The sequence below is a fragment of the Ciconia boyciana genome, chromosome 4 (genome assembly GCF_034638445.1).
Source record: "Ciconia boyciana chromosome 4, ASM3463844v1, whole genome shotgun sequence".
Classification (NCBI taxonomy): Eukaryota; Metazoa; Chordata; class Aves; order Ciconiiformes; family Ciconiidae; genus Ciconia; species Ciconia boyciana.
The window spans coordinates 71440039-71456786 of NC_132937.1; the positions used below are offsets into that span (position 1 = coordinate 71440039).

Sequence of the window (16748 nt, forward strand, 5' to 3'; positions counted from 1 at the left end):
AGGACCTTTACTCAAATTATCAGTGTCCAGCGACTCCCCCAGCAGCAGTGGCATTGTGGATATGAGGGGTGGCCAGCACAAAATCCTGCACAGCCATGCCTGTGCAAAGTAGCCGTATTGCCACCATCCCATGAACACCCGTGAGGAGTTTCTTCCGTGTGAATAGACTCGCTCAAATGCAGGTGCACAGATGCATTTGAGCACTAAGGTGGGTGGGAGATAACGAGCAAGCCTGGGCCCTGTGACTACAATGCTGTCCCAGCTCACTGCCACGCTGTGAAAATAAACAATCATCACGACTGCCCCAGCAGGTCTGCTGGAGACTCCAGTGACAGGGTGAAGGTGGTGTCAGATCTGAAAAAAGCCAGAAAACTGCACATTGTCTTTCTTCTGCTGCTTTTGCCTTCAGGCAAAAGAGCCTAGCTGAGCACATTACATGTCTTTGCATCTCTTAAATGCTCCTTTACCACATGGCAGAGCTCATTATCATTAGCCTGAACAGTGGCAGGGCTCATCACAGTTTTGTGACTGAGCAGAGGCTGGGGGAATGAGTCAGTGCCATTGATGAGAACCCGTAGCATTCGTGGTTTGATGTTGGATTTGAAAAAAACTAAAGGAGAAAAAGGTGGTGGGAATGGGCATACAAACAGCATTAGCACATGTATCCTGTTTGCTTTCCATCAGGTGAAAAATGTGATGTGTGTGTGTGTGAGTGACAGCCTGTCCATTTTAACATTTGCAGTTCCAGTGACAGGACCTGTATAGAAGCAAAATAAAGTTTTCTCCTTGTGCCATTTGAGCTGAGAGATTAGGTTTTTAGTGAAGGCTTTTGGAAGGACTCAAAGGGACAGAGTGCTGGCATCAATCCAAGGGAGATGGATTAAGGAGGGGAGGTTGGTGAAGCACTGAAAGGAGGAATAAATGAATTGTTTGCACCATGTGTGATAGCCCACTCTTCCCACACCATGACTGCTGGCAGTGATGCTGCTTATTGGGCCTGCTCACTTGCTTTGGGTCACCCCCCCATCTTTAAGTAGTGCCCTTATTTAATTTGAAGAAAGTGCCTGCAATCAATAAAAAGAGATCCTTTTATCTTCCTCATCAATCTCCTGTTAATGAACATGCACTTTTTTTCTTTTTAGCTTCTTAGTTACAATGCTTTTAATTTCTCAATGTATGGAAAAAAAGGGAGTGCAATCAAACACATGATGGAGCAGCTGATGCCACGTATTGCTGCTTGCTTCCTTCTGAAGAATTGGCATGTTCTTAAAGGAAAGCAGTGGTCTGGGAGGAGATCACTTGCCCTGCACTGATGTGTGGTCCTCTGAGCATCCTTTCTTAAGCTGTGATCCAGCAGAGCCATGAATAATCACTTGTGAAGACATACTTTACTTTCCTAATGTCCCAGTAGTTGCAAGAAAGTAGATAATTCTTAGAGAATCTTTTTGTGGACTACTGGGACTTCATTTAAAGCAGATGGATATTTGAAATCCAATGGCTTCCATGAGAATGACTCACCAAGCCTAAGTTCCAAAACCTTCAGCAGGTTTGGGTCTGATTATGGCATGACTGAGGGGTCCGCTGAGTTAAATGGTACTTGCTGCTCTAATTTGCAGGATGTTGTCAGTTATGATCATGTTATCTATTTAAGCTTCCTTCACATCTTTTCAGCTGGCCAGAGAGAATGGTCCTCTGCAGTTTGGTAGTACGAAATCAACCTTCTTTTAGGACCCATAAAACTGGAGGAACAGATACAGCTTGTTCATCCTCATCACAGGCTGGAGATTAATGCTGACTTTGCCTTTGTCTCTTTCCTTGAGTCTTTTGGGAGTGGAACTTAGCAAAATAACACTTGATTCTCTGCAAAAAACCTCCACAAAATAAGATTACAGTTTTGTAGCCTCTGAGTTTCAGCCTGTCACTTACATATGGCAGGAGTCCAAATCTCAGTCACAGATTAGCTTCATTAGTGTAGAATCACACTACCTTTTCCTCTAAGCCAAAGAGACCCAAGCCACATAATAATCAGAAATAAATCTTTGCACGAGGACCTAACCTAATTACAAACAGGCAAGTAATTTCCTTCCTTATCCTTCTATATTGCCCACCAATGGGCTACCCTAGTAAAACTGTTACGTCCAAGGTCATGCTCCCTCTTGTTGTCTTCCAGGGTCTCCCTTTCTATTAACCAATTGCTGGCTCTTTTCCAAGGCATTCATCTCCTCAAGCCTGGGCCAGAACCCATGTTTAAGCACAGCATGCCAGTGCTAGCATGTCACTACAGAAATGTAAAAGGCTTAAAACTGCAGCTGCAGGAAGGTATTTCTGCATTGCTTTGGAGGGGAAGGGGAGAGAAAGGACCCTCAAAACCAGCAAACCATACCTTCAATTTATAGTCGTATCTTCAGACCCAAGGTGAGAGACCATCAGCCTTTACCACAGCCACGAGAGCTGGCATGAAAGGCAATGTGCTCCCTTACCAACCCAGATGTGGTAAAGAGTGTGGGGTTGCATTTTTGTCCAAAAGTTCCCAAGAGAGCCAGCCCCGTTCAGTATCGGGTTGCAGCATCCTGGGCAGGCTGTGTCCTGGCCCTGGCTTTGGCCATGTGTGGAGCGGGGCCAGGGAAGCAGCCTGGCTGATGATTCAGCATTGCCTTTCTCCCTTGTTGGCTGAGGAATAACAGGAGCTGCCAGGCACCTCCGAAGGCAGGGTGCCACCCTGCTGTTCTCGCCGCAAGCCCCAGCATCCAGCAGCTCCCGCGGGGCTGGGAGGGTGAAGCGGCTCTGCGGGCTTCCCTGGGGAGGGGGACGTGAGGAAGAGGAGGTCTGAGCAGAGCTGGCTGCACGATGCTGAAGCAGGCAGCCTGTGCGCCAGGTCTGGAGGTGCCGCGGGGGAAGGGACCTGCAGCAGAGGAGGGTACTGCAGCCTGGAAGGGAGCCAGGCCCCACGGAGATGCTGCGGCCGTGGAGGCGGCGGGAGGGGCTGGAGGTGGCTGCGTGCCGGGAGGAGATGGTGCAGGCAGGCTGGGCTCTGGCCGGTGGAGGAGAGCGAGAAAAATCAAGGGAGGCAGCAGAAGCTATCCTGGCTCTGTTTAGCCAGGAGGGCTCGGGAAGGCAGGCGAGATCCCTTTGGCAGAGCCCTTCCCTGGTTCCTGCGAGCTCAGGGCTCCTCCAGCAGCAGGGTGAGGAGGGGGGCAAGGCACCCACATGCAGGGGAGCCCCTGCAAGTGTCCCCAGCGTGCTCCTGCGACAAGAGGCTCTGAGGTTTCACAGGGCACTGTGCACACAGATGTGGCAGCCCATGGTCTTGAACCGGTAATAATAATCCGTCTCTCCGTCCAGCTATGTAGCATTGTGGATGATTAGTTTAACTTCATGGCAACCCTTGTAAGGAAGGTGCAAGGTCTTCACATGCATTTCTGTTCACCTCAGCACCAGAAAGATGTGAGCAAAGCAGAAACACAATTTAAAGGAGAGCAGTTAAATGTGGATAGGCTGCAGAGCAGAAAGGATTACAGGGCAAGATTGAACACAGGTAGTTTGCCTGGAAGGCCAGTGCAGGGAAGATGTGGACAGGGCAGTGGATTAAACACAAGCTCAGAGCAGCATCAGCAGGGAAAATTGTCTTACTGGAAATAGGAAGGTTGAAAAATTAGACATGGATAAAGAAGGCAAGTCATTTTTAAAAATTTGTGCCAAGCACTCAGATGCTGCAGTATTTCATCTGTGCAATGAAGATAATATTCCCAGCTGGTTCTCAGCTTGCACTCTGCTTTGAAGAGTGATGCTTCAGCTTCACACCTGAGGAGCAACTCGTGTGTGCGAAAGTATGTCTGGTTTTCCCAGATTTATCAGTTAATCCAATAAAAGATACATCCTTTCCCTAGAAACCTTGTTTACGTGTACCCACAAGACCACCACGGCTCTCACGGCAATGCTGCTGTGATGTTACCCTTTCTACAGTGGCTGTGTTGTTCCTGCTGTTTGAAATAGGTTTACAGATACTTGAAAGAGGCTGCAGTCATGCAGAGTATTACCAGCTAAGGAGCACATGTGCTTTGTAATAAGAGGAGCCATGTATGTAAATATGCAATGCAAGCTGTTCATTCTGTGTGAGGTTACTGATCACATCATTAACCTGAGGACCAGACACTTCAGTGGTAATGTAGACTAGATTGTATGATGATTTATCTTTTTACATTATTCCAGAGAGTGTTATCACTGGCTGTGCTTTAAGGTAAATTCTCCAGGCACTTGAATGTAGTAGCATCATGATTACTTCAGTTGGCTACTACAGCCTCACAGGAAGCTTTGTGATCAGACATCCATCAATTAGTCCTTGACATGAGTCTGTGAAAACACTACGGGATTCATTGAGATTTTGATAAACCTTTTTTATGTGAATGTTACTAATGTTCCTGTGGAAGTCGGGGGCGGGGGGGTGGGGGGGAGAGTTGGAGACAGAGAGAGGAGATGGGTAGAGACAGATGTCTTTTTTGTCACTACCAAAATATGTAACCACAAAGGAAATTACCTTTCGGATGCCTGACTAAGGTACCAGCAAAAATGAGTTCAGGGCAATTCGTAGCACTTGCTTCTTTGTTTCCTTATGCATCCTGCAGCCATTTATACTAAGGAGAAAGGGGGATTCATGCTGCCAAATCTTCAATGCAAGTGTTCTCACAAAGTCCAAGGAACTGGAAATTGTGTTAAAAGCCCCTCTCCTTTTATACATACGTCTGTATTGTTACACAGGTGTACTTTTCTGTGGGAGACAAAAGAGACTGGGAATAGAGCTGATTGTAATCTTACTTTCATTATGTTAACTGGACTGTTGATTTACCCCTGCATTACACTGCACTGGTGGAAATGGGAGTTAGTGCTAGGTATTGGTAGAGGTGAGGAATGACAGGCAGATTTAAGAACAAAGTGGAAGCCTTGTTAATAATAAAATCCTTTGATTTTTTTTTTCTTTCTTTTTTACTTTTTTTTAGTCTAAGGGAGAGTGGGGATATATGCTAGCAGCATGCCAGCTCTTGAAAAGTATGTTCACGAGCTGGCTTTAGCGTGAAGTCTTTGCTTTTTTGGTTTTGGAGGGCTTTGGAAAGGAGGTTGGCAAATGGAATATTAAAAAAATTATGCAAACCTCTTTGTAATGACTTAAATGCAAATTTGTATAGATGTGAATGGTTTGGGGTTTTTTTTCCCCTCTGCTTGACCGAAGATGCATCCCAGCACTATTCCTAGTGAACGAAACTTATTCAGGGGCTTGGAAAGAAAAGCTGTCTCTAGGTGTCAGGCAGGGAGAAACTGCTGCTGGAAAGCGGTCTTCCCCCTGGGAGAGATCGGGTATCAGGCTGTGCTAGCCCAGTCCAGCCCAACGAGCTCCCACCGACACCCGGTCCTCGCCCGAGGGCCGTGTCACCGATGGCCGCCGCCGCTGGCCGCGCTCCGGCTGGAGGGAGGCAGCGGGCGGAGCGGGCGGGCGCGCAACTCCTGCCCGCTCCCTCCCTTTGATTTGATGGCCTTTATTCCTCCTAATTGGATAAAATAGGAAGTCACTGACAGTCCTGCGTTGCTGGGTGTACTGATTTCCCTCAGACCAGCCCTGCAGAGGGCGGGGGGTGGGGTAGGGGAGGAAGGAGCGAGTCTGTACATCAGGGAAACAGGCTGCGAGGGGGCTGGGGGAGCGGGGCGGGGGGGAAGGAGGAAAGTGAATGAGCGCTCAAGAAGGACAAAGAGGGAGGGGAGAGAAAGGGAGTTACCACCGTCTTGGCATCGCTCTTCCTTTCAAACCTCTGTGTAATGATATTGTTTGCAGTGATGCTCAGACAGCGAGCACCTGCTGCTCTGTAATGATTCAGCCTCTTTCAGCCGCCGCTGTAACACGACAGGATGCTGCTGCTACTGTCACTTCTGCCGCTGCTGCTGTTGTTACAGATTTTGCTTTTGCTCCTTCTACCGCATGACAATTGTTTTCCTCGTCTAAGCAGATACCAGCCTCAGATGCTCAAGGTGAGAGTCTTGCCTTTCGCTCTGGGCTATTGGTTCACTTAATCCGGTCAATTTGTTCGGTGTTCGTGGTTTTCTTTCTCTCGTCACCCTCCTTCCCCCTGTTTTGTTTTGTTGTGCTTGTTTTTGGGGGGATGTTTCTTCCCTCCCGCAGCAGAGCTGGAATTGCTTGAGAGGCGTTTAAGGAATTATAAAAGTGGCCAGCAAACAGGAGCTCAGTAATTGCAAAGCTACTCTTGCTTCAGAGAGGCAGAGAGAGTGACAGAGGGCTTGGGGGCAGGGGGGGACAGGGGGGTCTCATTTTCCCTGTGCGTTACTCCTCTCCCAGTTTGGATGATGTTGCTGAGCTCGGACCTTTTGTTGACTCCCACTCTGTGATTTTTGCAGAGCGCTGTGACTATTACTACCATCTCTTTTTGTCTGTGTCTCACAGTAATGGACTGTGATAGAGTTAAGACCTTTTGGAGGTGAGCTGTATGAGAGCTGATGCTTAAACATGTCTGAAGTAGCTGCCGACACTTTCCCCAGCCCCTCAGCTCAGCTGAGCCCTGATGCGTCCCTCAACGGGCTCCCGGCTGAGGAGAACATGCCGGGGACCCAAAGAGAGGACAGGAGGGTCCAGGGGATAGCAGGCCTTGCCGCGACCTGCTGCGTGTGCCTGGAGGCAGAGCGACTGAAGGGCTGCCTCAACTCTGAAAAGATCTGCATCGCCCCTATCCTGGCTTGCCTGCTCAGCCTTTGCCTCTGCATTGCTGGCCTCAAGTGGGTCTTTGTGGACAAGATTTTTGAGTATGACTCTCCCACCCACCTTGACCCTGGGAGGATAGGACAAGACCCAAAGAGCGCTGTGGATCCTACAGCTCTGTCTGACTGGGTGCCTTCGGAGGTGTATGCCTCACCCTTCCCCGTACCTAGCCCCAAGAGCAAGGCTGAAGTGACAGTGCAAAGTGACAGCTCGCTCGTGCCCTCCAAACCGTTCCTCCAGCCTTCTCTGTATAACCGCATCCTAGATGTTGGGTTGTTGTCCTCTGCCGCACCTTCGCTGTCACCACCTGCCCTGGAGCCTACCACAGCGTCTCAGGCGCAAGCAACAGAAACCAATCTCCAAACTGCTCCAAAACTTTGTAAGTAGAAGCTATGTGTTTCTTTGTTTTTCCTTCCACAAAAAAAAAAAAAGGCATTTAACTGTTCTGCATTGGTCCTCAAGGAGGACATGTGATTGGCATGCAAAGCTTAAATGTGCTAAGACGGGTATAGCATGGGTTACCTTCTGAGGAGAGCACCTAGGGCCTTTGAACTTAGTTCTGAGATGTGCATGGCAATGAAGAGGGCTTCATTTGGGACCTTTGTAAAGCACCAGTACCACCCTTTTCTCTGCATCCACTTATAGGGAAGTATATGATTTACTTCAAGTGTTTATCTGATAGCTATTCCACATGGTCTATCAGCGTATTTTTCTTACAAATTTGATTTGCGTCCTGTGCTGGATCTTCCATGTGTATTCATTTTCTTTGCCTTGCCTGCAGAGCACTTCTGCTACCTCCTTCCTGAAGTCTGTTGCTGGCAAACATCCCTGTCATCCTCCCAAAACACTCAGAGAGAACAGTGGGAAAGAGCGACAGCGTATTTGAAGCAGTTAGAGACTGGGAATTATTAATTTAGCAATTAGCTTATGATCTTTCCCTTTCTCTTAAGAGCATAGCACACATTGCTCCGCGTCTTTCCCTTCCTCTAGGAGCTGATTCTTGTTCAACCTGCTTCTCAGACATTGCCTCATTGACTTTTGTGGGGCATTTCAGGAAAGCATTCTTGCTGATGCAGGAGGAGTCAGTTTCCAAATTCGTCTTTGCTCATCCTTAAAGCAAAAAATATCCAGGCTACCTGGATTATTTTCTCAGTAGCGATCATAAAGCATCAAAATACCGCATTGCTGAAGTGTAATTTCTTTGACATTCATCATTTTAACCCATCAAATACGGAACAGATCAAGCCAGCAATTCCTGAGCTGTGTAAAATTGTGCAACTTAGTAAAAGAGAAGGCAGCGTGCCATTGTGCCGAGAGCACGGGGCTGAGGTTTCCTTTGGGAAGCTGCAGTCATCAGAATGAGCAGCTGTATTCCTTGCAAATTGCCTTGCAGGACCCCATATCGTTTATTCTCCCTCGTGCCTTCCCTGTAATGTCGCAGGATGGCCACCTTGTAGGTGGTACGTACTGGACCTCACCCTGGAGCCCTGAAGTCACCAGAAGTTCACTACTGAGGTTGGCCCCACCAGGACTGGACTCAGTATGTAGCAATTGGATTAGATATAACATTTTGGGCCAACCACCTTGCCGGTGAAAATCAGCATAACTACAGTGATTTCAGTGGAGGTCCCTTCAGCTGAGAGTCAGTCTTGAACAGCAATTCCAGAATCACTGAAAGAAAATGTTAAGTATTCTTGTAGAAGCCCTGCTGTCTTTTGCTTAGATAATGGGTGGCAACCAGCCTTTGGATTAAAAGAATTTGTCTGATGCAAACAGTCTAATAGGGAAATATTGCTGTGCAGTTAAATGACAGGGGGCTTTGTCTGAGTTAGGTAAGACATTACTTGAATTATTGGGATACTTAACCACCTTTGCAGTTACATAGAACCATACTAAGTGATTTTTTTTATCTCTGATACAGAAAATTTTTTTTTATAGTGCAAATATTCTAAATCACATTAAAGATGTGACAGTATTTTTTACTCCATAAAGTGACCAGGGACCACCATCCAGTCAAAATGGCCTCTTTCGTGCGAGAGGGAGAAGCAACCGAAAGCTAGTTATGCCAGGACAACCCTCATCCTCTTGAATTTCCACGTGAGGCAGGCCTTTATCAATAACATGCTAACTTCATCTCTGAAGTAAATGAAGGTGGGGGGGGAGAGATTCTTTGGAGCAATCACTGACAAAAAGCCATTATCTGCATTCAGATTGCTCACATCTGGGAAATAAATGGTCATCCAGAAATTAGGTGATTGGGTTGAGTTGGGTTTTTTAGTGTTGCCTTAATTTTAAGATAAACATGTTTTAAGGCACCATAGACTTCCAGATAGATACAGACTGAAAGGAGAGGGAGAACTGGCAGCAGATCAAGTTTGGGGAGAAGGTTGTGTAGACAGTATTTATTCTAACTGTGGCACATAATTCTGACTATGGCAAGGGGCTGCAATTCCCCGCAGAGAAAAATAGGAAAATACTGCTGGAAAAGTACACTGCAGAAGATCTGCCTAAGAATTCAAAGAGGCATGAACAGAACTTTTTGGACAGCTCTAAAAGCACTGTCTTGGGGTTTTTGAAACAGCTGCATTTCAAACACATCATGGTGTTTTATGTAGAGCAAGATTTGTTGGAGAGGTTGACAGATTGCATCAGTGATAACTTTTTTTTTATGAATGCCTTTGACAACTATAAAATTCTCAGAGAGATGGCTTGGAAAGTAGCATCTGCAAATTGGATTGTCCCTTCTTTTGCCTCTCAGTGTCCTTTTTTCCATTTCAGGCAGAGTGAGGTAACTTGTTCCCAGAAAGCCCCTTTTGTGCTGATAATTTTTTTTTCCACTGCAGAAATAAAAAAGAACTGACATGTCTCATATTCTGTGGGTAATGTATTGTTTCTGAACCAATCCCTTCCATGAGTTTCCAAATCCTTTTCTCTTCTTCTCCTCTCTTTTCTGTCTTACTCAGCATATTCCCCTTAAAGCTGTATCCTTCAAGGTCATAATCTGCAGAGAGCTAATTGATTCTTCTTTCTCCTGGAGCCTGGGAGAGAAAGCAGAAGAGAGACAATCCTAGTAATTGTGTCTGGTGCATTAGATTCAAGACTAGTCTCACTCCTGTTATTATACTTTGCCCTTTATCAATACAGAAATAATATCTTCCTTTCTGTTTGGTTTACGTTTTATATTATAATATCATTTCTCCCTTGCTGAAACAGGAAGGAAAGGTGAATGTTTTAAAGCATTCCCATATTTAGGGAGCGTGTCAATCTTAGCATAATTACACTAGAGAAGATTTCATTACAAGCGGGTATAATATTACGCACTGACCTACAATATCCCTCCCTCTGAGAAGACATGCAGATTGTAAAAGTGCTAACACAGTTCAGGATCTAAGTTTTACTTCTTCCTACACCATCACCTTTAACTACAATTCCACCCTTTACCCAGGCCAGTAATAGACAGGGCTCTGTAGTACTGTCAAAACTGCTTCTGTAATAACTGCGCCTATACATCTGGAAACCAACCACTCCCCTCTTTACAGGTCTTCCCACTGCCTTCTCTTTCCATTGAAGCAGATTTCCCCCAAAAACACCTGCCAAGGTCTGTGTGGGCTTGCCTTTCTGGGGTGACAGCTCTGCCAAAGGATGCAGCGCTCCTGCGTTCTGGCTCTGCCCTGAAGCAGGGGTGCCCGAGCCCTTGGCTTTGGGACCACAACTCTCCTGCCTTGGTGAGGTGCCACGCGGCACACAAGAGGCAGCACAGGAGACAGACCACAGCACAAGGACTTTGTTGTAGTGGGTTTCCCTGTGAGCAGAGCAAAAGGCCCGGCAGAGAGCAGAGTCCAGGGGATGCACCTCCCCGGCAGCACAGCCACGCTGCCCCTGTGTCCTTTCCGCTTTTGGCTTCCTTGGCCACCTCAGGTGCCGTGAGCTGACAGGCCAGCTGCACGGCTCGCACCATGCTGGTGGCCAGCAGGTGACCAGCAGCCACGTCTGCATCTCTCTACCTCTGTGCCCGCCGAGTTCTGCTGGCCGTAACATGGAGCGCGGGGTGGGTGGGTGCAGCACCGGACGTGCGCCTGCCCCTCGGGGGCAGCTCCTGCCTCACTGGTGCTGGCCCTCGCCTGGAAAACGTGCCAAAGCGTAGGAAGGGCTGTGCACTGCTGTCAGCCACCCCTGACTGGGGCTGCTCCCTTCTTTTGTTTCTGATTTCTGCTGCCACTTCAGGTGTGCTGGGCCGGCATCAGCAAAGGCTGCTGCTTTCTCATCCTCAGTGAAAAAAGTGTTAAAAGAGTGCTTCTGAGGACTGGTAGTGGATGTTTACCTAGGAAATGGTCTCAGCTCCCCTCTGAAGTTATCCAGGCACAATGGCTGAATTTCTTGTGTCTTTTTAGAGCTAAGGGTGGGAAAAATGGAAAAAAAACTAGCCTGTCGCTTGTTTTGGTATCATACTGTAAATATTCCTTGCAATTTCTCTCTGCCTCTTTCACCTCCGCTTGTTCTTTCTCAGCTCTGTGTTTGATGTCCTTTCTCCTATACACAGTGATTTGTGAAAGTCTGTATTTTACCTCTGTGGCAGGCTGGAGGGAGCCTTTCCCTCCAGTTATAAGTGCTGCAGCCCAGCTGAAGGCTTCGATTTATGGACAGTGAGGGTTTGTTCATAGCAGCTTCACACAGTGTTTGTTCTTTTCCTTGGAACAGTCTGATTCTGACCCATGCTCTGCAGTTCAAATCCCCATCACAATGCCATAGGGTTGAGTCCATGCCTGGCAGCCTCTGAAAGTGTCAAGGTCAGGGATGTCTCGGAGAGCCGCAGGGGACTGTACTCACAGGAGGGGAGAGCAGATGATACAGCACGGGCTATATACCAGCCTTTTCTACGCTCACTGTTATTATGCAGGTTAGCGCCACAAGGGAGATTGCTTTTCCCCCAAAGCTTGAAGGTGCAGGAGGAGAGCACCTTAAAGCAGATGTTGCTCCATTTCTGATACAGTATTGATGTTGATTAGCTTCAGACACCTGACTTAAGTGCCTACATTAGGAAGCTAGGTGGCCTTCAGCTTCCTATTCAGCATAAAGGGAGAGACCTCCCCCAGGCAATTCCCAGCGTGAGTCTAGCAGGAGTAATTCTCTTTCTCCAATGCGGGTATAGGGAGGCTAACCTTGCAATTCAGTGTCTAAGTTAAATGTCTGCTACGCAATGTGAAGACTCGTTCTGAAAGCCGTGACTTTTCTGTGATGTGTCCTGTGAATTAACAATGTCTTGTCACAGGGAAGTTCTAATTAATCACGGTTAAGATACCAGACAAGTTCTGAGCCTGACTCAAGAGCGTAATAAAGAGATGCTGATCTCAGTAAGCCCTGGAGACGCAACTGGGCCTCCATTAACAAGCAGCAATAAAGGAAGTGCCACTGTACTGAGCCAGCCAGTCTGTATTTCCCTGAAACACTTCTTTCTCTGCTTTCCCAAAGGTGGTGGCTTTCGGATGTATATACTTGTGGCAGGAACGCTCAGAGTAAAGTGGGATTGGGACTGATGGGGTGAGATGCACAAGACGCTGCAGTTTTTAGGGAGTTCAGGTCCATTAAGCCTTCTGAAGTGATAACTGAGACTTCCTCTCCCCAGCCCAGTTAGTCACACTGTCTTTAAAAATGCCCTCAACAAGCACACAGTTTGTTCAGACAAATTTATTGTTTTGTTTCTTTTTGTATCTCTACCATCCCCCTTTTCAACATTCGTTGCTTGCATAGAAACAGTTCTTCTATTTAACATGCGGGGGACTGAACCAATCAGTCCTACGTTTCTTTCTCTTGGACAAGCACCCCAAATTCATGGCTTTCAAAACTACCTCATGGGTGTGGTTTTTCTTTCGTGCACCATGCATCGTGCCCAGAATGTGATGGAGAAAAAGCAGTATTTCCTGATGTATTTTCTTCTAGTAACAGTCTGAATTTCTCAGTGCAAAATAGTAGTCTGCACTTGTATTTCTTTTTAAAAGCTTCATTTTACTTTGTAAACTTCACTGAGAATAAGTTAAGTATTCATGCTACATGGAACTTCTGCATGGTCTCCCTCCTCATTTATATACATATACATATACATATACATATACATATACATATACATATGTGAATATAGAAAATACAATAGGTCTATGGAGTATATGGCCATTGTTTCTTTATTAAAAATGACATCTGGGACTGTACTGTGTCATAAGTTTCTAAGCAAAACTAATTAAAAATTGATGTTATAACAGAACCCAGGGTTTGGATTTCCACTGCAGGGTACTGAAATTATCATCCTTCAGTACCTATTGTACTTTCAATTTCCTGTTCATGCACTGCAAATAAATGCACACAGCAGCCCACCTCAGATTTGCAGTGCCTAACTTTCGGGTGCAGAGGAACCTTGGGGAACTTTCTCAGCATCAGATGACAAGGCAGAATTTGGCTTGCTGGAGCCTAAGTAGCAGGTTAATTGTGATGCAGAGCTGGAATGATATAAATGAGCATTTTCATCATTTGCAGTCTTGCTAATGGAAATGCAATAGATTTGCTGCAGAAATCCAACTCGGAATCAATAGCAATACAATGAGGCAGCTGGTTCAGGGAGAGCACATGCGATGCCAATCTACTGCAGACAGTACCTGGGCAGAAACTGCTCTGGCTCTGTCACGAAAGGGCAGACAGCCCTAGAAGATGCCACAGCAGGTGATGAAAGGCTTCTGAAAGGAAAAAGCCTGCTTCACCTAGGATGGAACAGTGTTAGGTTTTCTCTGACTGAGGGGAGATAATTGTTTTCTTTGAGGAATCCAGATCTGTTTGGACCCAAAGATGTCTTTTTTTGCTACAAGGTACTAAGTTAAGCAAAGACAGGAGTCTTTGTGCTTTGGGTCATGTTCAGGCCATATGAAATCAAGGAAGGACTGAGTCACGGTGCGTAACTTTGGAGACGGGTAGGTGGTTTTAGAGTATCTCCTGCTAAGGGCCTCTGCCCTCTTGTTCCCCAGGGAGATCATGGAGAGGAGCAGGCACTGCCTTTTTGTGGATTGCTTTATAGTAGGCTCACTGTCTACCTTTACTATTTATACTGCAGAGAGCCCAGTTTCCTGGAGAGTGAGCACTGTGAATCACATCTTGATCTTTCGTGTTAAAATGTTATATGAAATACCAGACTCAGTAGGAGGTACACATTAAACTCAAGAGCCTGAGCATGACCGTTGTTTGGCAATTAGAGAGCTCTTGAAAGCAGCACGGGAGAAATACCTATGCATTATTTTTGGGCAATGTAATGTCTGCTTATTTACAGCCTGTCCTGTCTCATCCTGTCTCTCATCCCTGCCCCCCCATCCCCAGTATGGTCTTAGTCACTGAGACAAAAGGAAAGGTTTTAGCTGGGGAAAAAATGGGCAGGAACAAATCCAGTGGGACGTGGCTGGCCACCACTCAGGGCTGCTCTAAGCTAAACCAGAGGCAAGGTCCATCCAGCTCTGGACAAGATCAGTGGTATTGTGGCATCCATCTATTACCTTTGCTCCTGTATTGTTTTATTATGAAAGCCTTATTTTAATATATATCTTCTCACAGAGTATATTCAGATTTCTCACATATGCTTTCACTACCCCCTCCCCCACTTTTTCTTTTTTATATCTATGCTTCATCCTAGAACTTGCTGGCAGTGCATTCTCATAACTCAGACAGCTTTTTATTTTGGCAATGAATATCGCTTCAGTTTTTGAGATGAAAGAAAATCAATACTGGGTTGGTAGTCACATGACACTGGGGGGAGTATATGAAGCTATGATCTTAAGCATGATTCGTGACATAGTTCAGTATTTCTATGGAATTCCTGAAAGAGATTTGAATTTTACCATTTTTAACAGTCAATTAATTCATGTGATTAGACAGATCAAAGGAGAAAAAAAGAGTATCAAGCTCGTTCAAAAGCCTTTCTCTTATGCAAAAAAAGAAAAGACTGAGCTCATAAAAGATGACTTGACTCTTCTAAGGTGCTAACTGGAAGCCAGTGTAAAGCTGCTGGAACTGGGTCTCGAGAAGAGAAACTTATGCTTTTCACTATGCTAAAATAATCTGGATAATTAATTTATTTTTTCAGCTTGAACGAAATGGCCTGAATTTTCACTGGCATAAAGGTTCTCAGGTCTGTAGCCCTGTAAGACCTAGCAGAGCGTTGGAATGCTCTGGTCCATGACCTACATGACCAATTATCTTCCTGACTAAGGTTTCTTCCAGACCCCCACCGGTTGTGGTGTGAAGGTTGAGAGTGAGACAGTGTCTGCCTTTTCCCTTATTCTAGCTTCGCTTTTAAACAGAACTGCCTACTTTGACTTTGAAAATATGTTTGTATTCTGGCCATTCGTTCATGGCCATTCGACCTTTCTCTCCTAGATTAAAAAGCTCTTCCGTGCCATGTATTTTCCCCTCACAAAGGTGCATATACACTGTAATCAGCTCAGCTTTGGATAAGCCTTTTTGACAGGACTGGCAGGCTAAGCTCTATAATTCTCCCCATGGAGGGAATTGTTTTCAGTCCTTGAATTATTGCATCCCCCTTCATGCTTTCTTAGTTTTCAGATAAATAGAGCTATAATTTTGATATGATACTTATACATGGGCTAGTCCAAAATCCCAACGAAGGACAACAAAATTTGTTCAGTGTCTTGGTCACTGTCCAGAAGTACCAAAGATGCATGAAGTAGCACCAGTGTCTGTTTAATATTTTAAGCAGTAAATCAGTAATAATGTCCAGTCACAGCAGAAGACCCATATCTCACACTTGCAAGGGCCCTCACTGTCCTGCTTCTTGACGCCCAAAGTCGCATACTGCTGCTTACTGGGGTAGAACAACAATCTTAAGAGCCAGTCAAGTAAAGAAAAGACAAATATCGCCCATTCTTGGCAATGCTGTGCACATTTTAGGAGGAGTTTCAGCTCTCTCATTCCCCAGCTGGTTCTGTCCTGCTCTGAAGGAAGCCCTCAGCAAGGCTTCTTGGGTGAACAGGAGGTCAGCTCAATGGTTTTAACTGTGCAGGCTCCCCTATTCACTTGACTTCTGTTCACACTTTCAAAGATTCCTCCCTCTGTGCCCTGCTGACACTTCTCCCATTGTTGGCCCAAGGACCACTGCATTAGTTTGCCCTTCATTCAGTTTATTGTCTCAGCACCTCCAACATTTGGTTCTTCCTTCCAAAAGCGGAAACAGCCCCAGAGCATAGATTTGTGGGAGGGAAGGATTTTGGTGTTTGTGCATCACTCCTGTCTACCCAAATTAAAGACACTTTGCTTATGTGATGGATTCTCTTGCATTTCTGTCCTACAGTGGGTCTGCTGCATGGACTCAGCCTGATAGGGCTGCATGATGCCCAAGCGTCTTTTATCATCACAGGACATGGGAATTAAGGAGCATGATCATATCAAGAAAGTCACAATGGCTAATAATTTCAAGATAGCTGGGATTTTCAACACATTTCTGTATTTTCAATATAGCTTTTCTGAGTGAGAGCTGCCAGTGAGAGAGACAACTGTAGGAGAATGGAAGAATGATCATTTCTGGGTCTAGTCTGAGCTGGTCAGGGAACAAACAAGTGAGTGAGTTGTTAGGTTTTTAGGAATTAAAGAGCACAGGATAAGAGGGATGACAAAATGCTTCCTGCTGTGTTGATACAGGGTGTTGGAGAGGCTTGAGCTCATACTTGCAAGAGAGGAACATCATTAAGTAGCCAGGAAAGTGCCAGGAAACTGGGAAGAAGTGGTGATATATGCCAAGCACAGGACAGCAGGGGAGGTCTGATCGTTTCTTGACTGGAAGAAAGCAGGAATAATCTGCTGCTCAATGCTACAGGTACCTGCAGTCTGCCTGGGACTTGCAGGACATCCCAAAGCAGCTTTTCCCCTTGCTGAGGGGCTGGACTATGAATGCAATCATTCATTCTTTGGCCATACTGCATTTCTAAGGGAACCTCTGCAGGGCAGA

The 16748-nt window shown here is 46.0% G+C and overlaps 2 protein-coding genes across 8 annotated transcripts in view; both read left to right on the forward strand.

Annotated features, from left to right (window-relative positions):
- Window positions 1-16748, forward strand: part of NRG1 (neuregulin 1) — a 184485-nt gene that overhangs the window by 72605 nt on the left and 95132 nt on the right. For 3 of the 7 annotated variants that reach the window (XM_072860035.1, XM_072860034.1, XM_072860036.1), the window contains exon 1: window positions 6509-7136. The exons of the other annotated variants lie outside the window; for them this stretch is intronic. In XM_072860035.1, coding sequence (XP_072716136.1) covers window positions 6509-7136 — 628 coding nt within the window. Of the gene's footprint in view, window positions 1-6508; window positions 7137-16748 lie in introns of those variants that run through there. 7 annotated transcript variants of the gene reach the window in all.
- Window positions 5896-6057, forward strand: LOC140651021 (uncharacterized). The gene has a single exon (XM_072860043.1). The coding sequence runs from the start codon at window positions 5896-5898 to the stop codon at window positions 6055-6057; it is 162 nt and encodes a 53-aa protein (XP_072716144.1).